Genomic DNA, 27,968 nt, shown 5'->3' with positions numbered 1-27,968 from the left:
AACAGGATAAAACATCTTTTCTGAGTGGAACACTTCCACGCATGAGGTCTATAAATACAGTTCGGTCGGAAGTACCCTGCATTCCCCGCGCACCTCCTCTGCTCTTGATAAAGATGATTGGACGAGACAATGAGGCCTCCCCTCTTTATAGGTCAATTAGCCCTGATTAGGTGGGCTGAGTTAATTAATGGAATTGGCAAATATGCAAATGAGAGTCGACTGATCAGCTTTCGTCACTGTCTCGCTCGCCCACTGTGGCAGAGGTGTCTACTGCTTCAGCAGACTGAGGTGTCTGACGGCTAACATGTAAATGATATGGGACGAGCCGAAATGCAGGCGAAAACTACTTTCTCTCCTCCTCTTTTTCTCCTTTGGTGAGGGGTGTGCATTTATTGCTGCACCAGCATTCAATATATTCCATTTTCTCTCAAATATTTGTCCTCATTTTTACTAAATGGCATTTTAGTTTAATATTTTGATGTTGGCCTTCCTCTTTTTTTTTTTTCTTAGTAACCGGATAGGCCGTGTACAATAACTGTTTTGTCATCGTCATATTTCAGAGCTGGTTGTATTCATATAACATTAATTTGTATTAACATTGTATCATGCCCACTATTCATGAGTGCCTCTTGCATTTGATTCTAAAGAGACATTGTACAGACGGTACAATTGAACATGCACTTTACACTCTTTCCTCTGGTTTTCTTTGTCATTTTTCCCCCCTTTCTGTTCTCCACGAACACTGACTCTGACACACACTCACACATCCATTCAGGGACACTTGCACACTGTGGCAAATAGTCTGTCTTTTATCTTATTCTGTCTCATCTCCTTATTGTAAATAGAAGAGAATTAAGTTCTGAACATTCTTGACTGAATGTCTCCTATCACAGAACTACAATTTATTGTCAGCTCAAATGAAGAATTGAAATATGACTGAGGGTTTTCTCAATGTGGGGCTCATTGGACAGGAGATAACCACATTTGATTCTGTTGCCTTGAATAATGTTAATCCCGAAAAAAAGCAAAGTCCATTATTCATATTCATCTCCTTTCATTTGGCCCCACTCCTGATTTTGTAAATATGATTTCTTCAGCCCACCCCTCCTTTCTTTTTTTTTTTTTTTCCAAAGCCAGCTTTATTCACCGGTGAAGCACTTTTGAAATTCCTCTATCTGAGAGCAGAAACCATTACCATACACAGGTTTATAAGAAGTAGTCATTAATGCTCTTTTATGGTGGCCCTTTAGTGCCAAAAAGGAAGCTTTTAATTCGAAGGCATGGCAGCACTGGCTTGCCTCACTTAATCCAGGGGACTGGGTTGTGTCGAACGCAGCTTTCCAAGTGGTCATTTTTCCGTCTCCAAACTCCCTGCATGAAGCTGCAGGCTGTAGTGGGGTGTCCCTGTGCTTGGGCAACCCAGGAGAAATTACAGTTCAGCACCCAAGTATAAACAAATATATAATCATATAACAAATGTGTGGAAGGCATACATTTATGGAATGCTTCGTACGTAAGAGTTCTGATTAAGTTATTAAAGTTTTCCGCCTTCCATTATTTGGATTAAATCTCTCACTTTAAAATGCAGTGGTTTTAAGCACCATTTTTTGTCAGCACATACATGGCATTTTGATTTATTAAGCAATCTCAAGTATTGAATATGTGAGCTCTTGCCCTTGCCCAGTTACTTCTTTATTTTGTATGCATAGTAACTTATGGCAATGATGAATTAATTTCACTCAAGCACAGAATCTGTGATTATTTTAAATGGTAGCCATATCTCGACTTGATCAGAGAGCTGTGAGGAGTCAGCAGACTGTGAAATGTAATTTCTATTATTATTTTTTTTATTTTGATCTCACAAACCAGGAGAATTCCAACCCAGCCACCTGAAATGTGAACTGATAATGAACGGACGTCTGGGATCACAGATTCACCGGTCACTCTTTTTTTCTTTTCTTTTCTCCCCCCTTTCTTTTGTGTCATCCTAATGAAAATATTTTTTTGCAACTCATGCATATAAAATGAGGAAATGGATCAGTGTTTTAGATGGAGACACAGTGGAGAACAGTCTCCCACTGAAAATGGATCGCCCAGAGAACGAAACCAGCGTCAAGCCAGTTTGTGTGTTAACAGGGTATCGTGTGTGTTTGTGTGAGTGTGTGCGTTAAATTCCTCAGTGTTCCCCAGACAGTGTTGGAGCACAGCAGACAGCTGTGTATTCCCACTAGATGGATGGCCAGTGTCATAGTGTGTGTTTACTGCACATGATAGAGCGGGAGACAGGCCAGGTAATGAGGCTACATTAAGGGCTTTTAGAGCTCGCAAACAAAGATGGAGGGCTGCTTCTTTCCCCTTTAATGATAGGTGTGTGTTTGTGTTAGGTGTGTATGTGCGAAACTGGTGGAGAGAGAGAGAGAGAGAGAGCGAGAGAAAGAGAGTGTGTGCGTGTGTGTGTGTGTGTGTGTGTGTGTATGAGGCAATGAAAGGCTCAATTTTCCTTACACCTTTGTTGTGTCACTTCTCGAAAGAAAGAGGAGAAATTCTCCCAATGTCTGGGCCAAACGCGCCGTCAGGAGCCTTTCTCAGATTCAGTACCTGACGGAGCAGACAGATCTGAGTAGTGCAAGATTCAAGAGTAAATATTTGCTGAAGCTGAAGCGGAACAGCAAGCAACTGTACGGTTGGGCAAGGAATGAGACAAAAGCTGGAGTTGGTCTGAGGCTTTGTAAATACAGCGTGGGCGTCGTTCTTCGCTTCATCAGGAAATGCCTTTCCTTCCATCCTCTGATAGAAGCGTTGGAGCCATCAGCGATCATTGACGGCAGTAAATTTAGAGGGCGCAAAGCTATCTCTTCCTATCTTTACGCCTCCCCTCAACCTAAACGCTGAGTATCACTGTCATCTTCCTTCCCGAAGCTGTACATCCACAGAATTACCAGTGTATTACCAGGTAATAACAGCCTTCCTCTCTGCTTCTGATCATGATAATAAGTGGTCGAGGTTCTCCCTCATTGGAAGATTATGGCTTGAGGAAATTGCATCAAATAGCAAGCGTGTGTTGAAATGCAGCACGCCGGCAATTTATGGATGTCAAACACACGTGCGGGCAAGCCGGCAGCCTCGCTCATGCGGCATTAAAGCCGCCTGCTCCGCCGCAGATCACAACGAGGGCCCCAGTAGATACTGTAGCTGGAGGTGGCGAGGCTCCTTCCAACCCAGTTGTTTCAGGACAGGCTGAGCCGGGGTCAGGGCTGTTACCCCTCAGGGAGAGGGCATGGAGGACCAGCGGTAGACACAAATGTAGATACATGCTTCACACACACAGTCACACCCTCAGGTGCTGAGTATTGTCCCTATCTGTCTCTCTTGAGTATTGTGTGTGTGTGTTGTGTGTGTGTGCGTGTGTGTGTGTGTGTGTGTGTGTCTCTATCTGTGACAGTCCCATCACCCCCACAGTCACATCCACAGCTTGGTAGCCCGCTCATCATTGCAGCCTGGCTGTGTTTCTAATTGACATTCTAATTGGCAGATTTGAATGCCGCCTTTAGATGGCTAATTAATTTATCTCACCGCTGTCATTAAGGTTAAAGCACCATCTGATCTCTGCGAATATACTTTGCATATATCTGCATTATCATTATGTTGCAGCAAGACATATTGTACAGATTTTATTTTGTAGGAGGGAGGGAAGATTATAGCACTGAGATTAAGCTTGGAATTGGTCTTTTATTATTTGTGTATTAAATTCAAATTATTCTTTCGGATTTTTTTTTATAACTAATTGTCTGACTTAATTTGTTCTGCCTTTTTCTTCATATGACATTAACTTTTCATACATAAATAATCACTTGTAAGCACATAAAAAAAAAAAAATTACCTCGGTTTGTTAATATCAAAGAAGTAATTTTCTGTGGATTTCCACAGTAGTTTGCGTTGCATTCAGATGTTATTAAAAATCCTTATTTCCTTGTCTCATATATCTTCCAAGTTTTTCTGAACGTCCTTCGCCAGGTCCGAGAAAGAAAGCAGAGAAAAAGAGAGATCCAAGCTCTATTAGAATGTTCATAAAATCGTAGTAAAGGCAATCAGACAGTCTTTCTCTGAATATTTTAAACATTGGGCATGTAAAATTTATGCCTAATTTGAATACTTATTAGCCGGCTGATCTCGGCTGCAGCCTTGAGTTTCTTATGCTGAGATTCATCACCGGATTGGATGTCACATTGTGCCAGTCTCCCCCCCACCCCCCCCTCCCTTCAACCGCCCCACCCCACCGCACCCCTCTTACGCACAAAAAAAAACCCCACCACCTAGTTCCTCCCTCCCACTCACCCACTCACTCACTCGCTCACTCGCTCACTCACTCTCCTCTCTCTCTCTCTCTTTCACTCTCTTATTCTCCCTCCGTATTCATCCTCCCCTCCCTCCCCCGCCTTCCCCCTACCCACTGTCTCTCCGCTCCTCTGTCTTTTTTCACTGTGTCTCTCTCCATCAGTAGTGAGCGGCGCGGTGTTAAACAGGGGGCCTGTTTGTTCACAAGTACGCCTTGTCCTGGCCTCTTCCCTATTTACTTGTGTCCCGGGCAGCTGTCGCCCTGCTCTGTGTAATAGCTCAGTCCTGTTTGTTCTCCCTGCCTAGATCCTGTTTATCCTGGCTGTGGACATCCTTTAAGGCCCGTCCTGTATCTGCCCCTCGTCAAACACACACACACACACACACACACACACACACACACACACACACACACACACACACACACACACACAAAAAACACAATGAAGGACGTGTACACACTTCTTTTTAAAATGGTATTTGCAGGCCAAAGAATACACACGGTACCTATGTGGGCTGGGTACAAATACACACAAAAAGCCACACACACACACACAATCATCATCCGTCCCCATGTACATGGATTCTCTGGTGTTAGTCTGCTCTCGCACATGGAAAAAGAGCTGTAAAAATATTTGTATTTAAATGTGAAAATGGTAAAACTGCTGTTCTGCTGTTGATATAGGATTTGAAATATTTGCGAGCTGCACAGCTTTTGAAAGCAAACTTCTGCCATGAAGTAGTGGTAGTTTTTCCAGTATTTTTTTTTTTTTTAATCATTTAAAATTTTGCCTCAATTGTTTTTTTTTCTTCAAATTTTAAATATTACAAATATTTTTGCAGTTCAAGACAGCACAGAATCCATGACTGTGGAGTGCATTTTGACTTTCCATGTGTTGGGTGTGAGTGTCTGTTCCTTATTGTGAGGATGTCGACTGATGTTGTTGGGGCTCCTCTCGGCCTCAGCGAAGGTGCAGAGCATTAAATGCAGGGGATAATGATAAAACATTTATTACTGGAAAGAGAGGAGGTAATATGCATAATTTATGCCGTTTTTAGCACAATCATTAGTGATATTCATGATAGAATATTTTCCCTCTTTCTTCCCTCCTTTTTTTTTCTCACCAATTTTCCACAAGCTGACGGAATTAATTCACTTTCTCATATTTATTTACAGTTGTTAACAATTTGTTTTGGCTTGTAAATCTCCGGCCAGAAAGTTTGACTGCAGCTCAACATTTGGTTTAATTGCATCTTGTTGATTTTAGTTTTTTTAAATGTCACAAAATAAATGAATATATAAGGTTTGATTAAAGAAGAGGGCAAAAGAGAAAAAATGTAAACGGATTCAAGCCAATAAATGACATATGAGCATTCTTCCTCTATGGAAGCCTGCGAGGCAGCTTTTATTTAGCCTCCGCAACGATGACAAACCCATTATAGTGTTCATCAGCAGCCCTGCACCATGTGATTTGGTACCTCCCTCTCCTCCTCGTCCTCCCCCCCACCCCCCTCCAAATTTTAATTTTGCATGATTAGCTTTGCGTCATTAGGCAACTTCATTCAGATATGAAACACTCTAAAAATCTGACGGCTTCAAGACGGCAAATATTTTAGGAGTACCCCTGCTTCTTTTTTTCTTTTCTTTTTTCTCTGTCTGTGGTGCCTCGTTGTCCTAAATGGAGATATTAAGAATCAAGCATATGCTCATTTGTGAATGACATATTTATCTAAGCATTTTTTTGTATTTCTTTTTGACAAATGTATTATTAATAATAATAACAATAAGAAAACAATAGTTTTAAAATCCAAATGCATTGATTTATGCCCAAATTTTAGTGGTTAAAAATGTTTGCCACATTTAGGTACCCTTCCCATTTCAAAAAGCACCAGGACATGCATCTCTTTGTATTGCTTCATTTACACAATGAATGCATAATTGCTCCTCCTGCATCCCCCCCCCCCTTTTCCCTCCCCCCCCCCCCACCCTCCCCCCCCTCCCTCTTCTTTAAATGCTTTAATTTGCAGAGGGGGACTGAGGGCTTGATAATGGAAGCGTAAAGAAGAAGAAAAAAAAAAAATAGGAGGGAAAAAGGGGGGAATTGTACCAAGAAGAGCCCTAACCGGTGCCTCTTAATCACTTCTAGGTTTTAAATCATGATGATGCAGGAGTCGGCCACAGAGACAATAAGCAACAGTTCAATGAGTCAAAATGGAATGAGCACCCTAAGCAGCAGCCAATTAGAGGCTGGCAGTAGAGATGGGAGATCAAGCGCTGGTGACACAAGCAGCGAAGTAAGCACAGTCGAGCTGCTGCATCTGCAACAACAGCAGGTAAGTTGTGTTTCTCCCCCGTCTCGTCTCTCTGCTGCTCTCTCTCCCTCACTCTGTTTTCCCTTCGCTCTCCCTCTCTGCTCTGCTGTGCTCTCCTCTCAGGCAGCGCTGGGGTGTTCTAGCGTAGGCAGGAGGCACAATGAATTACTATGTTGTTTTGTGTGTGTGTGTTTTTTTTTTAGCACATGGAGAAAAACAAAAAAACATTGTTTATGCAGCGGGCTGTTTATGTTGTTGGTAAATGTTGTCGTCAGTTTGCTGCGCTGTCGGCACGTTTTTGCTTGACGCTGTTGCCTGCAGATGATGACGATGAAAGTGTTTTGCTGGGACTGTCTTAGTTGTTTATGATTGTTTTTTGTGTGTTTTTTTTTTTTGCATTTCAGTTTGTACATAGGTAGAGGTCGTTGTAGCCATGTGAGGCCATATGAGAAAGGAGTGTGTGTGTGTGTGTGTGTGTGTGTGTGTGTGTGTGTGTGTGTGTGTGTGTGTGTGTGTGTGCGCGCACTTGACAGGGAGAGAGGAAGACAGAAGACAGTGTGTTGGAGCATCGTACGGACCAGTTTGAGCAGTGTATGTGTGTTTGCATGGGTGTGTGTGTGTCATGGCAGCGCTGTATCCACCAGAGGGCCTCCTAACTCGACACTATTTGGAGGCTCACGCGCACACACATACAGACGCTCCTACCACAGACCCACCAGCGGCAGAGAAACCTTTGACCGGGACAGTTTTGAAAGACTAATTTGCATGCAGTCTCTCTGTCTCACATTCCTTCAACTAGAAAACGCTTCTTTTTTTTATTATTATTATTATTATTAATCCACGCTTTATCATAGATCATTTCTTTTCTGACTGATTTGATAGTTTGGTTTCTTCCTGCTGGTTGTTTATTGTGTTGATTGTTCCAAAATGTTAGTGTCACCACAGGTCACAAGTATCTGCTGCTCTGTTTGTGATATCTTTAAGTTGTTGTTTTTTTTCAAACCCATGTTTCATTGTTCTGCTGCTCTTCATCTCAGTCAGAGCAAGTTGAGGGTGAATGAACTGCAGGGGGGCGTGTGAGAGGTGGTGGTTGGGGGGCAGGAGTTGTGAAAGTCAGTCGCCAGCAGAGTAAGGGAGTCAAGTGTCTCTCGTGTCTTTTCACGGTGAATGATGGCTTTGACAGTTTGCCAAAAGAGCAGTGGGGGATTAGGTCAGAGGGCCGTGCTTTGGGGCGGATGGGGGACAACGCCGTGGGTTTGTAATGATGCGCGCTGTCCTTTTTTTTTTTTTGGCTTGATGTGAATTTTTATGCAAGTGTATGTGTATGTGTACGTGTGTGTGTGCGTGTGTGCGCGTGTGTGTGTGTGTGTGTGTGTGTGTGTGTGTGTGTGTGTGTGCGTGTGTGTGTGTGTGTAATTTTGGAGGCAGCTGAAGCCCTGTGGTCAGTTTGGTCAGGGCAGTACAATAGATGTGTTTTTGCATTTGTGTGTGTATATGGGGAAGTCAGTGTAGCAAAGTAAAGCATGTCCTGGAGCCCCCCCACCCCCCACCCTCACACACACACACACACACACACACACACACACACACACACACACACACACACACACACACACACACACACACCATCACCTCCTTCATTCCCTCATACCCCCCATCTTCCATCCACAATACAACCCCAGCGGCCCTGCTGGTGGCTGCAGCGGCATCATAGCACTGTGGCATCACCCCCGATTTATCACCACTCTTTATACACACACACACACACACACACACACACACACACACACACACACACACATCTGATTGGGGTCAATTCTCTCCCTCTCTGTCATCACTCTTTCACATTTGAAGGTGTCGGGTAGAGAACTGTCTTCTATACACTCAGCAGATAGAGGGGGGAAATAGAAAAAGATGGAGAGCAGGATAAAAAGATACTGTTTGATTGTTGTACTGCAGGTTGCACTACAGAGCATTTCACATTACACGGAAGGTGTTCAGGTGTAAAAATCTTTTGAGCTTTTTTTTTTTAATTAAGAGTTCAATATAATTAATTTAAAATGCCCTATATACATACATGTGTGTTTCTGAAATAGCCTTAAGACAACGGAGAAATTTTGGGACACGGATTTTATTAAGAATTGCCCTAGATCTGAGGAATAGGTTTACTTATAGATCTAATATAAGACTATGTTCCCCCAAATGTAATTGAAAAGAGAAGACGAAAGTGTGTCTGTAAATGTAAAGTCAGTGAATGATCTAAAAACACAGAAGCCGTGCAGTTAAAATTAATAAAAAAAAAGAAAATTAAAAAAAAAAAGATAAAAAAAAACAAGAAAAGGCCACAACGCTGAGAAAAAAGCGACGTAAGCATAAAGTGTCTAGTTGGCTAGTTAAGAGATGGACGTACGGCTGAGAGCCGAGGTGGTGGGGTGTGTGTGTGTTGGGGGGGGGGGGGGTGTATGACAGTGTGCTGCCTTGTAAAGAGGCCAGCCGCAGCCTTCTCCCAACCCAGAGACAGACACATTGAAATGAGCAGTCCAGCTAACAGGTCTCCGGAGGCTTTTTAAAACAGGGGCCCTGTGCTGTTAACTTCACACACACTTCCTGTGGCGCGCTCACGCTGCATCTCTTCGGAGGGGAAAGCGCAGCTCGGGGAAGAAGGATGAGCTTTCCTTTTTAAAATACATTTATGAACACAAAGCTGCGCTGTTTTGTAGTTGCAAATGTGCTCGTGTGAAGAAGGCGATTGTGATGCTGGCAGGTGCGTTTGAAAGACAGCGTGCAGGTATGCGTATCGTGGGGTCTTATATACACGTCTGTCTGCACTTTCACTTCTTTCTTTTTTTTCCTCACCTGTGTGCAGCTGGAAAAAAAAAAAAAAAGAGAAAAAAAAAGTGCACGTTTGCTCTGAGTCCATTTTGAAGGAAAGGCTGTTGGGTGTAATTTTCCACCCATATTTGGAATGACATTGAGTGGTCCGGTGGGTATAGAAGCTCCAGTCTCTCATCACGCTGCTGGGGGGATGATTAATAATAAGCACTGATGAATTCTCCACTGTCCCTATGGGTTCTGTCATTACCAAGCAGCTCCAAAATACCACCTGCAGCTATAATTAGAAAAGTAGCATCTTAAGGTCTCGTCACCTTAGATTCGGCCAACGGCTCATGGAATGGCTCATCAGGTTACAGGCAATTTTTCCCATATTCAAATATTGATTGTTGGAATTTTCTTCTGACAGCGTAGATAATGCATTTGTTTTTCATTAAGTTGAAAATATAATGCTGGAATGTCAATTTTTGCTCTGTTCTCACGCAGGTCTTTGTGTTCAATGTGAAAGCCACACACTCCGTTATCCACATATCTCAATAGCAACCATTGTCTCAATTAAATTTCCAGTCCCTAATTTTCTGTCGGGGTTTCATCACCCCATTCCCAAGGTTGTCTAAATAGACCTAATTTGATTTGAGATCACAGATTAGATACCCACTGTATCTGATTGCAATTTGCCAGCTGCAGATATGTATCAGGGCAAATGATGAATGTTACACAGCCCTAATTACTCTGCAAAAAAAAAATGATCACCGTAAAAGCTCTTGTTTAAAAAAAATGTGCTGAGCTCACGTTACCAATCAATTTGTCATTGGCCACAGTTAGTATTATGTTTTTAATACTGTATGTGGCTATGTATGTACATGGAAGCCATGCATTGATCTTTGGATCTATAACATAATGTCCCATAATGAGTCTGTTAGTTGATTACAGTGGTCTGTAGACTTAATCCTGCCAGGGTTATCAGTGGGATTGATGAGCCAATACTCAGAACTACTGCCCCCCTCTAAATGGGCTCACTGCTGTAGGAAGTATATTGATATTCAGAGCAATGATGGAGGCCTTGGCTAATGTATTATGGTCAGGTCAGTCATTTTAACCAAAGATCTTTGGATGGCTGTAGGGACAACCTTCAACCTACGACGCATCTAAAAGGACTCACTCATTAAATTTAAACATAATTCGAAAATCTTGGCTAAAACCCGGTATTTTGATTGTTTTTCTTACATAAATTATGTTATCTGCTTGTTCATTAGGACAAATATTTATTTACTTTTCCGCAAAAACGCAGCTTACAAGAGACAGAGGCTGTCAGAGGGTGTGTTGGTAAACTAGTTAGGTATGCGTGTTAGTGTTTTCCTGAGGCACATGATGCAGCAAAATGCAAACTATCCAACCCCATTTAAATGACTGCAACATTTTTGACATAAATTACAATAAGTGCGCCAAGGTGCCATCTTACTTCTAGGCTACCCCCTGTCGCTACACGGGAGTTAGGCAGTGGTCCAACTTGAGAGTGACAGCAATTAACCTGCCTTCCTAGCTGTTTAGCTGGAGGAAATAGACGGGATGAGAAATCTGACAGCAAGTGATGGGTAGTATTTAGGGTTTAGGGGCAAATGAAATTCTCCCCAAAATGAAAGTCATTAGGGAGAAAGTTACCCCACAGACAAAGGACAAAATGACAGTGTGTGTGTGTGTGGGGGGGGGGGGGGGGGGGTATTGCTCACTGATTTGACAGACACGAGCTCATCTCCCTCTTATAACAACTCAAGTTTGTTGTGTGGTATTCACTAGGTAAATACTTACTCTCTCTAAAATACTGACACACAGTTTTCACCTCCCATCACTTCCCACAAACAAGCCTCAAGCATCTTTCTCTCTCTGCCCTTCACCTGCCTCTCTGTCTGTCTCTTCATACCGCATTTGAGAAGCTACACACACACACACACACACACACACACGCACACCCACAGACACACACACTCATACCTAAGATGCAAATCTGGGCTTTGCCCTTGAGCATAATTTAAAGGCCTAATCACCCAGACTGTCCCTTTGGATGGAACAGGGACGGAGGGAGGGAGGATGGTGTCTCTCATTTGCACCCTTACACAAAGAAGCTCATTAGGTTTATCTTTCAGGCCTGAGATTACCCCACTCAACTGTGTAAATAAGACACTGGTCCTGGCCTGATGCATCAATCACCTCTCAGGACAGGAGAAAGACCTCCGCTGAAATATGAACGATTTCATAAAGGAGCCTTTTGTTAGCCATCATCGTCTGAGTGAAGATAAGGTTCCTCTGTAAAGGCAGAAGAAGCATTAGGAAAGCAGCATGTACTGCAGGTCTTTGTAAAATTATTTCCCCTTTCAAGTGGAGAGACACCTCTTCTCTGGCCATCCTTATGTCTGACTTATTTACAATGAAAGCCATCCTTCTTTTTATTTCAAGCCTGGCTATCAGCAGACAGTCCCCACAGAATAGTACATACAGGCCCGTGACATATAGGTCTGTAGTTTCCCCCTTTGCGATGACACTAAAGATATAGGATGTGAATGACAGCACAGCTTCTGTTTGCTCACCCTTCCCCAGACAAAACACAGTATTATTCTATTCTCTATCGAGACGCCACCTCTTCCTCCTACTCTCCCCCTTTTTTTTTTCCCCCTCCTCTTCCTCCTTATTCTTCAGCTCCTTGAAACCTGGGCTGTCCATCTATGTTTAAGACACATTACATGTGGCCTTCTGGAATTTACAGTGGCGCTCTCCCAGTAACTCCATTTCGCGCAGGCGTCCCCTGAGAGCACGGCGAAATGTCAAGCTGCAAGGCTTGAAAGAGAGACGAGGAGAAAGGGACAGTGAGAGGAGGCGAAGAGCGAGAGAGAACGAAAGGGATGAGAGAGATAGAGTGAAATCTGCTGGAAATAAACACTTATGGGCATTTTATCCTCAAGCAGTCAGGAGCTGTGGTGACAGCAGAGCAGTGTACAGGTCAAAGGCAGCACAGGTAGAAAAAACCCAGATCATACTGGGTGCAGGCTGGTGTGTGTTTACACTTCAACCATGTACATCTCCATATATTTTAATGGTAAAATCATGAACTAGAATCCAGTTATCATCCTGTTAAGCTCAGGCCTTGTTTGACCCGACACATTTTTGTCTTTGTCTTTTCCTTTTTTTTTTTTTTCTCCAACGAGCCCGGTGATAAATGACCCGGCCAGGGTTAACCACCTCCGTGTAAATAAGAGGCAGCCATTCAGCAGCACATACTGTGGCCAATAGTCCTGCAGTCTCTGGCTAACCCAGTGCAGGCCGGGGGATCAATGGCCACTTCACAACTCATTTCCTTTTACGCCTCCTTAACTGCCCCCGTCCAGCTCTGGGAAATAAATGGCACTGGATCTATAAGTCCACTCACACGAGCACAAACACATATACAGCCATGCATACACACATACAAACACACACACACACACTTGCACATACACTGAGGAGACTGAGCAATTGCTTTCAGCTCAATACCCTCCACAACAATTTATTTGCAAACTGGCTCGGTGGTGAATGGCGTATCATCTTTTGCGTGGTCTCAACAATTGAAAACAGGCATTCTGTCATTGTTTGTTGCCGCTCCCCTGTCGTTGGCTTAACCAGCGGAGCAGTCATTAATGCGGTGGGGTGGAGTGTTACTGTCACACACAGCCCGAATACATCCATGTAAATGCCTCAGTTTCCTTCTAATGTGGCGTTAACAGGAGGATGAAAAAAAGGTGTGTGTGTTTGCTTTCCAATGCATACAAGGTAACGCATTGCTGCCTGCTTTTTCTTTAAATGGTTCCCTTCCCCCCCAAAAAAACCAAGGCAAGTGGCTTACAGTCATTTGATAGGCCACGACACCGCTATCCATTTAACAGAGCTTAAAAATCCTACATATGCATATGCCGGGGTGTCTTAAGCTGACAACCAAAAGACAGGATTTACTAGAAGGCAGCTTTGGAGTGTTGTGAATTTAACAAGCATGTCTAGTATTACAGTTCCTCTCTGCTTTAGTCATGAATAGTAACAAATCAGACTCTGAAACGCATGCCCGATGGTTTGTTGTGGATGCCCCCTCCCTAACTAATATTAAAATGACTTCAAATCTGGTTAAGAAGATGACTAGCAAGAAGAAGCAGCATCTTTAATGTCACCGGTGCTCTCTGTCTCTAATGCGTCCAGAATCTCTGCTAAAAGATTTCAGGTATCATCACAGGTTGTTTTTTTTTCATTTTTTTTGTTGCACTTGTTAACACTCTCTGCTGCTCCGATTACCTTCATCCCTGACCCATTTTTGAATATATAAATGGCTCTACCCTTCTCCCAAGTTGTTTGTAGTTGTAACTCTACCAGCCTGAAAAAAAAAAGAAGGGTGGGGGATGCTGCTCTCTTTACGCATTGCCTCCAAACACTGTATACATATGTAAGAGAGCCAGCCGGGCTCTCAGCCCTCTCCTCTTCACAGCTTTTCATACAAATGCAGTAAATAAGCTCAAGCCGTGGGGGAATAGCACGCTCCAAACAGACAAACTGACTGACATGTCACTTAGCGCTGGCTTTGGCTCTCTTCACTGGAGGCTTTAGGGCTGAAGCTGCTCAGTCTCATAGTCCGGTCCTCACTTCGGTGGACTGCCACCTATATCATTTATAACTTTATAATAATCAGACATATATTATTTGCTATATTTTCAAATCATGGCAAATACAGTAAAAAGTTTTACAGGTGGGAGAGATGATTTGTGAAATTAAATCCACTTCCAGTTGAATCCTTTTGGAGGCTAAAGTGAACATTTGTTTGGAGCAGATAGAATAAAGATGTACTCTCGCCTGAGGTTAATGATGGAAGTCACACAAGGCATCCATCGCGGCAGAGATAGACAGGCCCGCCTCTCTCCAACCTACGTTCCCACTCGCACAGCCTGCCATTCCTCATCAAGACCTAACCACTGCTTATTTACCCGCACTGGGGACTTAACTCGCTCGAATTGATCAGTGATAGCGCTGGAAAGCTGCTTGTTCCACCCTGATAAAAATGACGCCCATGAGCATATGCAGAACATGCTTTGCGGGCGAGGCGCAGCACTTCAAGCTTGAGTAGACACTAAGCTGATATTGGTTTCACGCTTGAGTCCATAGTGCAAAATCTTCCAATGGAAACGCAGAGATTTGATTGTTTCTGCATATGCATTTATCAGAAGTTTACAAGATAAATATACATTAGCCTGGTGGCTTGGCCATGCGTGGTATTGTTTCTGTGATACTATTCGTCATGCTTTCCTTTTCACCTGTTTGGACTTCATCATCCAAATCGGCATGAACCTGATAATCCCAATTTGCACAAAACTTCAAATGGATTTGTTGTAGTTTTTTTTAAAGTTGTTTTTTTTTACATTATTAGTCTTCCCCAGAAAATCACAGCAAGGAAATACTTTTTTGTTGGCACAGATTTTAAATGTGTGAGGAGAGAATTCCTCTCAAAATCATGAGTCTGTACCATCAAATAATTTAGACTCAGAAGTTGAGGAGTCCACACAATGTATAAAGTAACCACCATCCGCCCCTTGGCTTAGTCCTTAATTCATTTTGTAATGCCTTTATCACACTCCTAAATTATATGTCATTTATCTTTCATGCAAATTTCAACCATAGGTTTTATTTTTTTAATAACCACTGTAATTGTTCTGTCCTTGTATGGAGTGCTATGAAGGGAGTCATCATGCTTTTGGCACATTTATCAAAGCCTAAGAAAAAAGAAATGCAGAAAGGAGGCCCCCTTTTTCTCACATAGCTGCACTAAGTGTGCGACAGAGTGATACATTTTCTTGTTAGGAGAAATTACATCCACTAACTTGAGCTCCTTCAGCATGAAATTGAAAAAGAAGCATTTCTTGTGAATTTCCATTCTTGATTCAATGAAAGATGTAGATTAGCCTCTTGGAGAAGGGCGGGCACAAGAATGAATCTAAAGAAGTATGATTCTGCTCACGCTTGCTTGTTCTTAGAAGCGTGATATAGGATGCTGTTGGAAACGTCTTTGTTTATGGAAGTAAGCCTCAGTCGGGCTGGTGGCAGATTAAAGAAAAAAGTGTTTAAACATCTCTCTCTCTCTCTCCTTTGGTGTGTGTCTGTTTGTGTGTTTTATATATTTATGCATTCATAACTCTCCAAGCTCCTGTGTCTACCTTAGCCCCGGTCACACTCTTGTGCCCATGATAGCTTCCTCGTTCCATCTCTTTCTCACTTTTCACACACAAACACACACATACATGTGTGAACACACACCAGACCCAGCTCAGTCTAGTAACCCCTAGTGGGGTTGGGGGGGGGGGGGGGGGTTAGACTACTGATTGATAGACGCTGGGTGTCAGAGTGGAAGGCAGATAACTATATCTTGTGCTGCTCACTTAAAGGTCAAACACACATTGCTGTAATTGGAATATTCACAAGACAACCGCCAAGGTACAATGCAGAATGGAGGGAGAGACAGAAGGAGGAGCACGGGGAAAGATAGGTGTTACATAAGCAAAGCGATAGAGAGAGGAGAGGGGAGAGGGTGGGGGTGAATGTGATCCTTCGCCCTTCCACAGGCAGATGCAGTGGTTATTTATTGAGTTGATCTTTGGAGGAAGTGAAGCGCTCATTGAAAGGTACATCACCCTCAATGGAGAGTAATCCTCACTGAGGAGACTGGGGGCTAATGGCAAGAAAAAGTTGTCACATAAACTTGTGTAAACTATGTAAGGGCTATTAAAAGTCTGTTCTTGTTTGCTTTAGTGACAAGTGACAAAACTGGATTCAGTTTTCGCCTTTAACTTGATAAATGATTTTTTTTTTTTTAAATAAGCACTAATGCAATACATTATGGCATTTATAAATTGTTGTGTGATAGTTAATCGGCATCTTTAAGCAGAATAATTGTCTGAGTAATGAACATTGGACAATTTGCTGTGTTTTGGGGGTGAGCTGAGTTCACTTCCAGCTGAGGTCAGGGTGCTCTCTCATCGACCCCAGAAGAGGGTAACACTTAGACTCGACACTTAACCTGAGCTCTGCAGGATGAGACAGACAGACACCCACACTATTGACCTGCAACAGCAGAGCCACCCCCCACCCCCCACCAAAGACAGCGTCGTCTTCAGATGTACTCTAACTGGCTCGCAGGATTGGGTTGCTTGTGCCAATGCACATCCACCCCCAAACAATGAGGGCTCTTAAATAACATCTACTCCTTTTTAGCCAGTTATTGTTGGCATAAAGATGAATGACACTGCCACTTAGCAATTCTCCTGTTTTCCCTAATGATTGTATTTGTGCTGTGGTTTAAATGCACTTAGGTGTACTTTACTTACCCATAATGCAGCAAGACGAGCTAGCGTTTACCCGACCTTTTATTTAGCACTCTGGCCCTGGTCTTTGTTTGTGCATGTGCGTCTTATGTACCTGTGTCAACACGGTCGTCTCTTCAGCAGCATCTGCTGATATTGGCATTTTGCACATAACCGGCTACTAGCGTAATGTCCTCTGGTGCCGCAGATTGCTAGTTGCCTGTGGCCATTTCATTTTTGAGGGGGGGATGAGTGAGATTCTCTGAGTAAGGCCTTGTCAACAGAGACAAAACGCAACCTCCATGAAAAACAACTTAATTATGTGTAATCATCTGACAAGAAGGTCAAAATGCCTAGTTTACTGTGAAATACCGCTGTGTTTAGGCTCGCTGAATAGCTCTTGTACTTCCTTTTTAATGTAGTGTATGAACAACATGTTTGTTCAGATAATTGGCATACTACTTATAAGAAACTAGGTCTAAGCAGTTGAGGTTGTTTTTTTTTCCCCCATAGTTCCCATTTTTCCACTGGGCTCAGCGCCTTTTGCAAATGAACTATGGCTGGCCTGAATGCAACATTTCACATCAGTTATTCATCCTGCTGTGTGACCTCCACTTGCCTGGAACTGTGAAAAGTAGAGGGGTCATAATCACCTGAGGAGGAAACCAGGCGCTTCAACACTACAGTGTGTGTTTATATATCTATACAAGAGAAGACTTGACCCCCCCCCCCCCCTCCAACACACACACACACACACACACACACACACACACACACACACACACACACTGTCTCAACAACCACACACAGTTTCGTCTTCTCCTACCCACACAAATACCTCCCCGGTTTCCCCCCCTTCTCTCTCTGTCTCTATTTTTCTTCCTCTCTGTCTCTTTGTGATAGTATATTCTGGTGGTTCGCCGTTGTCAGGCGCTAAAGGACTTCCCTTGGAGCAGCAGTAGATAAAGACCTTTGCTGAATGGTCCTGCTGTCATCTTATCTAAATGGAGCAGTAGTGCGCAGGTCACAGCAAAGACTGTGTTGAAGCCACCAGTAGAGACAGAGGCCAAGGGAGGTGGGTACATTGTGGGGGTAAATTGAGTTTCTTAAGTTATGAAGCATGGGATAGATCCACTGAGAAAATAGACAGAAGAGCCAGTTATGTCATCTTTACGATTAAAAGCCAATTAAGTAATTATTTTGTATGCAGTCATGGCACATATTTGATTATTTTTGGAAATTACTATGGTCACTTTTATGGTCCAAAACTGAGCAAAGCAGACCGTTTTGAATTAGTATTTATTATTTCAGTTTGTGTTAAAGTTCAGCTTAAAGGTGGGGAATTCATTATTCTCCCCTGCTAGAACAGATATATCCTTGTATGCGCACAGAAGATCCACATGGTGACAACAGCAGGGGAGGAGGGGCGAGGGGGCGGGTGCTGGCTGGTGAACATTAGTGGTCGCAGGCCGTGCTCTCTGTTATTGCTGGCTCGGCCTCCCACCGTCTCGGCAGACATATACACATCGGTGCATATGCACTCTTCAACTCTCGCACATAAACACTCACACACTTTACCCGTGATGGGCAAAACAGACCCAACGTTTTGTCGTCGTTAGTGGGGGGGGGGGGGGGGGGGGGGAATATATAAGTGTGAGGTTACACAATGGAGCCAGATCCCCACCCACCTGCAACCCCACCGGAGGCCCCCCCCCCCCCCCATCCCCCTCCCCCTTTGCCGCCAGCGCTCCTCTCTCACTATACAAGCTTCCTTCCTGGGGTAGGAGTGAGCAAATTCATTTCGGCAATCCTCCCGGGACGGTGTAGCTATGCAGCTCTGTTTACTGTGTTCGAAAGTTAATATAAATTTTCATCAGTGGGAGAAGTTTACACATACGATTCTATTTGTCCTTCATTATTAGCACCTGAGTCTGGAGCTGGGTAGGCATAATTGTCTACAGACACAGGCCAAATAGATGCAAGGGAAAGGCAAATAAGCACACCCCAAAATAATTTCATGCTTGTGTGTTACAATCCTCCACCCTCGGAATTCTTAATCTAGAGAATCAATAAACAAGAGGTGAGAAGGGTGGGGGAGAGGGGGTGGGGTGGGAGTGGGGAGAAAAGACGAGAGGAAGAGAAATGAATAATGTGATATGAGCGTGAGGAAGGGGACAGAGAAAGAAGTTGGATTCAAAGTGCAGCAAAGAGGTGGGAGAGAGAGGGAGTAACATGGAAGGTTTTTCTACCCAAACACCTATTATCCACAACCAATGAGCACGAGACGGAGTTTATTTCCATTTTTTGGGGGGCTGGAGAACGTTGGAGGTTGGAAGCTGAAGGAGCTGAAAATCCAGAGATAGAGATAGCAGAGTGGGAAACAGAAGCCCATTGTTCTGCTGGATAGCTTTACCTCTGTCCTGAGGCCCAAGCGAGATTCTCCACGGACCTCTCCCTCCCTCTCTCATTCTCCGTCCCCTTTTCACTTCAGTCTGTTGATTTATTGAGTCATACATTAAAATGCTCATTACTCCTACATACCTTCCAAATGTTCCTTTTCTCCCTCCCTCTCTCTTCTCTCTAGTTTCTCTCGTTCTTTCTTCTTTCTCGTGGAAAACACTGAATGAGAAATCACCCCATAGATGTCTGTTGGAACTTTTGAAGACTGTATTGTGAATTGCTGTCATTTGTGCAGTTATCAGAGCCCCAAGTTCACTCAAATAGGAAGAGAGCCGCCGCCGCCTTGTTGACCGCATTAAACACAGTCAAAAGAAGCCATCGTTTCTTCAGTTCCTTTCCAAGTAGCAGAGTTGACTACATCCAGGCGTGCATTGTGCTCTGTGGGCTTTGTGGAGGCGATAAGGGAACTGAATCCGGAGCCATTGTCGAGGCACCGGGGCGTCACCGCCAGATCTGACCTTTAGGAATGGACGGGACGCTTTCTACTGCTGCGGCTGCGTTACTTTAGGTGAATGGGATCAATGGCGTCCATGTACTGTGAGCCAACACATCAGCAGCAGTGAGAGTCAGAATGTCTCACCCGAACTTAACGAATCTCTCTAGTCATTAGCATCACTGATACGGAGCAACACCAATCTCGGATTTTTACTTTAAGGGAGGATCCCAGCTGCATCCCTTCCACTCTTTCCTCCCTCGTGCTGTTCAGGCAACATTCCCTGGTTGCACTTTGCTTGTTTTCACAAACTCAGTCCCCACTTTTGCATTCCGACATTGTATGGGGCATCTTATCCTGCTCCCCCTTCTCTTCTCATTTGTCTATCCTCTCCAGCCAGCCCCTCCAAATCCGTATCCATCCATCCATCTGCCCCGAATCCACTTATATAAGGAGATAGGGTGTAAATATTTTGGTGTGGAGTGTCAGCGCGTATCTTCCCTGCCAGCGGGCCGGCAGCCTCAGTCCAATCAGCCATGTTTGTTTGTTCAGCTTAAACTGTTTGTGCCTTGTTTTTTCCACGGCATGCGACTCCCTCCAGCTTGATAAAGAGTCACACTTTTTTTCTCCCCCCCCCCCACCCCTCTCTCTCTCTTCTCCCCACCCCCCCACCCCCTCTCTCACTCCCTTCTGTGTCTGTGTTTCCTGGAAGCGAAGATAGATAAGCCTGGTGGTGCAGTGCTTGTGTGTGTGTGTGTGTGTGCTTATTCGTCAACGCTGTGTGTGTGTGCGCGCGCGCGCGCGTTGTCAAAGCTGTCAGCATGACTGGAGTTGTTCTGGCCGACAGCCTAATGTTGGAACAGCAGCCCTTTTACTCCCTACAACAAACACACACACATCACGCATACACACGAAACATCTGTTCTGCACGCCACAGAAAAATCATGATGCAACCCCGTTTCTTCCTGATCAACAGTTGATCCGCCATGTTTACAGCTACTTTCTGGAACGGCCTGCGGAGCTACCTGTTGAGGGGCATCGTATTTCACACCGGTGTCGTCATTTCCAATATCATGCTATATCCTCCTAATAACAACAACTCCCAACGTAATTTGAGCCGGGAAGTGATCTGCACTGTCCAAACACAATGTCACAGCCCCTCAAATATATCCAATTCCAATGTCATGGCTGCATATCACGCAGTCTCCAGGTGGATTTGAAAGACTGACATTCTTTCTTTTCACACACACACACACACACACACCAAACCCACCACCACCACCGCACGCAATAAGCAATCTGAAGATTCGTAATGGTTTGGCCCAGTATTGCAGGGCCTGCTAATGTATTTCATGCTTGTTTAAGATCTTTGCATGCTCCTTACAAAGGTGCATTGTGATAGGTGTTGCTTATTACCCCGCTCTCTACTGTGGTTATGTGTAGAGCTGAGAGAGAGAGAGAGAGTGTGTGTGTGTGTGTGTGTGTGTGTGTGTGTGTGTGTGTGTGTGTGTGAGGGGATGGGGATGGGGAGGGGAGGGGGGGAGGGTGAAACGGATGGTTGTTTTTTTTTTTTTCTTTTTTCACCTCCCTCTTTTCTGTCAACCTCTTCTCACTCTCTCCTTTTCTCCCTCTCCAGTGATCTCTGCATGCCTATTAATGTAGCAGAGGAATGCCTGTGTAAACATTCTTGTTTCTCAGTCCGTTTCGCATAATAGTTGCCTGTATCGCCTTTCTCCTGACCTCACTATCTGAAACCAATTACACCAGATCCATTTGGGCTGAATCTTATTTTCACAAGGATCCCTGTGTCGCGGTCTTGGTCGCTCCATGTTATCCCCCCCCCCCCCCCCCTCAATTTTTTTTTTTCCAGCCTCAGTGATGGATATCAACATCAAATATGCCTCTGAGTGCCTTGTTATTTATATAGCAAGGCCTGGCTCTTTTTCTCTATCTCTCCCTGGCTCTCTGTCTGGCTCGCTCTCTCATTCTGAAGAATGTGTCACATTGTGCTGTTTATACAATGTGTGCATTAATAGACTGGGGATGTCATTTTTTTGTGCATAGCAACCCAGGTTAAATAGACGGTGCGTCTGCACTCGTCTGTGTTTTTTGTCCGCTCCGGCGGCTCTCCAGCAAACTTTTGATGACTTTCCTTGGCATTTGGTGCTTTTTTGTGCTTTGAGATGGGCTTCCAGCTTACCATCTCTGTGGAGTGGGAAGTGGGTGGCACAAATTGGTGCTTTTTACTGTAATGGCTGAATACTCAGAGCCAGTGAAAGCGAGGGGACATGGACCTTTATTCCTCACGTACCTTCCACGGTATCACAGATGCTCCGAAAAAAAAAAAAAAAATGGCTAACCCCTCTTCCACGGGAGAGGTGGCAGACGGTTTCAGACATGACAAACCACTCTGAAAAAGTTTGGCTGGTGTTGATAAGGTCTGTGTCTATGTTTGGAGAAGTACTTTTCTGTGCAGCCTGAGCAGACCTCTTTTCTAATAAGCCCGTTGTCGTCGAACTCTCTGACTCACCTCTCATGCCTGCACCTCCCTCCATATTTACTCTGCATGGCTATTGGAAGTGCAGTTAAAAAAAAACATCTCTGTCTTTGTACTCTTGACCGTGTGTAATATATATATCAAGTGGCTCTCTTGACTTTGGGTATAAAACAGCAAGTCATTATTGATTCACACATGGATAAACATTTCCCCCTGACAGCTGCCTTGAGCTGCACTCATCAACCAGCCTTCCCTCTAACTACTGTGTGCAGGACTCAATAAGCCTTATAATTACTTTGATTCACCAATCATGGTGAGATTAATTGGGCCCTGTGTTTTAATTAGCGAAATGATTGGCTGCATTCGAGGAATTTGTGTTGTCTTTTGCGTTCAGTTGAAGGAAGCAAAAGTCAAGCAGTTTGATTTCCTATCAATTTTCTCCACAAACAGCAAAACTGAGTGTGTGTGTGTGTGTGTGTGTGTGTGTGTGTGTGTGTGTGTGTGTGTGTGTGTGTGTGCGCGCGCACACGCGCCTACTGCAGGTGTAGTAGTGTGTTCTAAAGAAGAATGGCCACAGCTCAGCTTACAGATGTCACAGTGTACACACACACACACACACACACACACACACACACACACACACACACACACACACACAGTCAAACGCACACACATATAAACCGGTGGCGACTAGGCTCCTCTTACCAAGGAGACAGATCAATGCAGTTAGGACCCAGTGCCAGTGTAATGTGTTTGTTTACTTGAGTTCAGAAAGCCTGGCTCCTCCTGAGCAGACAGACAGACCCCCCCCACCCCTGTCCCAGCACCACCTTCTCCAACCTCCCCCCCTCCAGTTCTGTCTTTTCATAATTGATCAGGGGGGTGGCTGCGTTCCCTGAGGGTTTAAGACATGGCAACTTTTTTCTCTCCTCCCTCTCTTTTTTTTTTTTGGTGTTACTACCTCTCTCTCTCTCTCTCTCTCTCTCTCTCTCTCCCTCTCTCTCGCTCTCTCCTGTCTTCTCCTCTTGTTTGCTCAGGATCTCAATGTACTAGTTCAAACATTGTTCCCACCAGCTGGCAGAGCTGCGCCATATGCACGCCCTGTCAAGGCAGCTGTTGTCATGGATACTGGCAAGCGCCAGAAAATAAAAATGAGCACCCCTGATTCCTGAGGAAGTGCCAGTCTCCATCGGAGTTTCATTTTTTTCTTTTTTTTCCTCCTCATTCTCCTCCTACTTGTCCTCTTCTTTTTTCATCAAAAAAACGAAAACATCTGTGAAGTTGTTGTGTTTTGTGTGTGTGTGTGTGTGTGTGTGTGTGTGTGTGTGTGTGTGCATGTTGTTTTTTTGGTTTTTTTTTTCCCTCCCACTTGATGCTCATGGGCCTGAAATATACAAGGTATACAGTTGTGTTGAAGTAGCAGCAGCTGTGCACAATGTTCTTTTCTGCCAGACTCTTTCATCCATCTGCTCTTGAAGAATTGGAGTGAAGCTGCTAGCCCAGCTGCCACCGTACCTGTGAAGCCGGAGCTCGCTCGTCACACTCGGCACACACACACACACACGGCCCAGGCAGGGAGGGGATCTGTAATCCCATCAAACCCTGGAGAAATAAATTACGCCACATCCCAGCCTCTCTGATTCTTATCATATCCATGTCTGCCAAACACGTCAAACGGTGTTGATGACAAATTTTTACAATTTACAAATACGGCTTTTCTAATGTTTCATGTCATGGGTAAACAGCTGTGAACTAATTTCATCAGGCAGGGAAAGGTCTCTCCTTCTCCACCGATCTATTCATCTTTCTATCCATCACCCATCCTCTGCGCATAAGCACCCTTAATGCATAGTGTAAAACCTGTGCTGCTAGTTAATTCACTCTAAATATAATCTGATGTTGATTTTGTCAACTTTAATTACAGCTCCCAGGGACACTTCACATGGTGCTGCCTCTACTTCAAATTGATATTATGAATATGCAAATGTGGCAGTAATTTGCAGAGAGAAGTGGGTATTTCAGTTGAGCACACACTAGACAGGTCAATTCTACTCTTTTTTTTTTCTTTCCTGCCCACCACCCCCTCCACCCGCCACCCTCCACCCTCTTCTTCAGGGGTGCTCCAGACAAACTGTATCCTTGATCACAGCTCTGTGAATTGTTACTAAAACATCTCCAGCGTGGTGTTAACCATGTCAGAATGAACCAGGTGATACCTGACAGGGTTTTCAGTCAGAGATTGCCTGCGATAATTTAAATTACCTGTGCTGTCAGCTTCAGGAAATCTGCTAGTTTATTTTCACTGTGTCTTCCTTCCTCCCCATCTTCCGTTGTCTTCTTCTTCTTTTTTTCACACTCTCTTTTGTCTTGTGTTCTTTTTCTTCGCAGGCCCTACAAGTAGCAAGGCAATTACTCTTGCAGCAGCCAGGCAGTGGCCTGAAATCTCCAAAGAGCCAGGACAAGCAGCGTCCACTGCAGGTAAAGCAGCTCACCGTCTAATCTCTTAAGTCCATCCATAATACATGCTCCTTCCGAAAAGAAGATTTCCTCTGCTCCACAAAATGTGTTTGATTTGCCAACGCAATCCTCGGACGCATCATTGGAATCTTAACGCTGGACAAGCCAATCCCCAGGAAGCTGAGCGTTACATAGACACAAGAAAACAGGCAGATCTCAGTGAGCAAAGTTTCAGCCATAAGACGTTTGGCCTGAAAACATTTGAGGCATATTGTCCATCAAACAATAATACCATAAGAATATCCAAAGGTTATATGGTAGAGTGACAAATTGGAAGTCATTTTTGATCTGTATGCTTTTCTTAACTAGAGCCATAGTGTTGTTGTCACAGGCAAATCCAGCTGTTGGTTATTATTTGAAAGACATAGTGGGTTACACAGACTGCTAATTTTAACTGCCTGTCATTTTCACTCCTCAACGCTAATTTACCTTATTGATTTGTAGAGCTGTCTATTTCTGTTGTCAGTGATTTGGAAAAGGTCACACTTGTGCACATATGCACACACACACACAAAACAGTTTCACACGGACACAGTGCACACACACACACACACACACACACACACACACACACACACGTACACATTAACACATTGCCTGCACTTCTCTTTCTTCCCGGTTGTTCACATTTTTCTCACACCAGCGGGTCTTTCTCTTTCGGTTCTTTTAAGTCAAAGAGACAGCTAGTTGGTTTTCCTGCTTTAAATTACGTAAGGGCCCCCTTGACATCTGTGCCATGTTTTTATTATAAGTTTGTTTTTTAATTTAATTTATTTTTAGCCTGTTTCAAATTGAAGTGTGGGAGTTTGTGCCCTTCACTCGGCTAATAAGTACTATCAAGGAGCAATGGTTTACCTCATTAGGAGCTCTGTGCGTTTCATTAATGACAGGGAAATTGGCGTTAACCTCACCCGTTGATATTTTCACAGAGTCTAACAATGGCGACACTTTCAATTGGAGTCACACCCCTGTGTATCTAATTACGTACTGGTTAGGAGATAAAGGTTGGCAAAGACGCAATCATGCTTTTCCTTTAAATATTTCAACTCCGACTCATCAAGTGCAGAAATATGATCAGAATTATACTTTTAAAGGGACATTTGTTTGAGTGTTTTAATTTGTATAACCATAGTGGGAAAAACAATTGCTCATTAAACATAAGCTGACTGTTGGGGTCCATCGCAGTTCCTCTGTTTGAGGAATGTGTACGCCGAAGATTTTAACAAATAGGATCCTGATCTACAAATGCCTACATAGTCACCAAGTAGAAGACATGGCATGAGGAACAATATTGAACGAGAGCTGTGTGGGTGCATGATAACCGACAGCCCATGTCCAAGCCCCTGCCTCTAATAACACCAGCAGATGGTAAATATTGAATATTTACATTTGCTGACTCCATCCTTGCCTTGTCGACGATACGAATCAATATGAATCAGAAGGGCCTACCGATTGGCCCGTCCACAGCTCCCAACTAATCCATTTGTTGATCCAGCTTTTATTAACATCCTCACCTCTTTGTTCCAAAAAGTCCCCATGCAGAGTGTCAGAGGAGAGGCTCAGCTGACTCCCCCAGTGATGCACACTAGCACAAGCAGGGCTCTGCTGCATCCTGGTTCCAGATCATCTCTACAGTGGGAATGGGCTGCAGTGCGCCCCCGAATCCACTCATTTCAAATGACATTTTAACTGTAATACCCCAATGTGCAAATATCAGTATATAGCAGTAGAAACTCACACTTGATTAAAACGCCTTTTTTTTTTTTCTTCTATTTATTATTGTTGTATTTATTTCCTCTTGTAAGTACCAGATATTTTTTTCCATATCTTGAGGGAGTTTACCCAATAAAGCTGCTTTATTTACCTGGATTATGAGGCCATGGGTGCTACAGTGCAATATTTTATTAGCTTCACAGCCAGATAAGAGTCAGTGGCAATCAAGCTACATGTTTTCCACCAGAGGAATCAGGCGGATTGATCCCCTTGTATGATTAGTGCGGAGCAGAAAGTGGGAAAAGGATTAATATTACCATGACATCCTGCTTATGCCAGAGATACTGATAAATCCTATGCCAGTCTTTTTTTTCCCTCTTGTTCTCCATCTTTGGTATTTAAGAGCGAGAAGTGATCCATAGATCATGGCATGTAAATTATTTAGTACACAAGCATCTAAGTGCCTCAGCTCGCAGTTTTAATTACTCGTATTAGCGGCTAAAGGCTCTCGCCTGACTAATTCTATCCGCTTGCTCATCGCTGCTTCTCAGGAGTTGATGATGCGGAGGCAGGCAGCTCTGGCGTACGCATGCACGCACGCTCACATGTAAAAGAAAGAAAGAAAGAAGAAAAAAAAAGTCCCACAAACACACATACAAACACACGCGCACACAAGCTGCTTCTCCAAATTTGCGTAATGTGACAGGTCTATTATTACACAGTAAGCCCATGGGAGCACTCAATAAACACCTATTTCTTCCTGTAAATCCCCCCCTGCCTCCGCCATGCTGCTTACACGGCTCTCCCAAGGCACACAACACCCTCTCGTCGGCGCTCCGTTCTCCTCTGCTCCTCTCTCGCCTCGCTCTCCTCCTCTCTGTGGCAATATCCCCCCTCTGAGAGGCATTTATACACTGACATTTGGAATACAAATAAAGAAACATGGACAAGGAGAGGCGGAGAGGATTACGGAGGCCTATGAATCTGACAGTTGTTTCGCTCGCGCTCACACGTGCGTAGTGCATCTACACACAGCCTGCCCTCGCGCACAAACACAAGCGACAACGACAGTTGCTGAAAGTTTTCCATCGCCGGAAGTGACTTTGGGCCAGTCTTGTTTGCAAGGGCCTCTGTTGGTCATTATTGATCGTACAAAGGAGCAGATTGTTAACTTCAGACCAGGTGTAGGTTATGTGCTCCCGAGTTTGTAGGAACGGCTCAACATAGACATCCCAGAATATTAACTAGAACACAGGTGGCAGGTATTTTAAATGGCCCAAACCCACCAAATATCTCCTTCTTGTCACCCCAGCACTCCCGTCGTGACACAGCCACCACCTCTATATGTCAGGGGGCACATATAAAATAGCTAGAATGAACCCCTAACCATGTGAGTGTGAGATGGGGGGGCCTGACAGTGTGAAAGTGACCCCATGATCCCTCCTCCCAGTAGTTAACATCCAATTCTAAGCAGGCAAAACCCGAGAGCTTACCCCGAGCGAGTGGT

The 27,968-nt window shown here is 44.1% G+C and overlaps 1 protein-coding gene across 7 annotated transcripts in view; it reads left to right on the top strand.

Annotated features, from left to right (window-relative positions):
- The window catches only part of foxp2 (forkhead box P2), a 102,249-nt gene that overhangs the window by 35,738 nt on the left and 38,543 nt on the right, over nucleotides 1–27,968 (top strand). For 6 of the 7 annotated variants that reach the window (XM_069156846.1, XM_069156844.1, XM_069156845.1 and 3 more), the window contains 2 exons: nucleotides 6,483–6,669; nucleotides 24,620–24,709. In XM_069156846.1, the coding sequence (XP_069012947.1) occupies nucleotides 6,493–6,669; nucleotides 24,620–24,709 (267 nt within the window). In that variant the 5' untranslated portion in view covers nucleotides 6,483–6,492. The remainder of the gene's footprint in view (nucleotides 1–6,482; nucleotides 6,670–24,619; nucleotides 24,710–27,968) is intronic. The other variant, XM_069156847.1, reaches the window with a different exon arrangement.

This window comes from Embiotoca jacksoni, unplaced genomic scaffold, assembly GCF_022577435.1.
Source record: "Embiotoca jacksoni isolate LCO1_2020_lvr unplaced genomic scaffold, fEmbJac1.0.p SCAF_21, whole genome shotgun sequence".
NCBI lineage: Eukaryota > Metazoa > Chordata > Actinopteri > Embiotocidae > Embiotoca > Embiotoca jacksoni.
The sequence above is the reverse complement of the archived record's forward strand: the minus strand, read 5'-3'. Positions and strand labels throughout refer to the sequence as shown.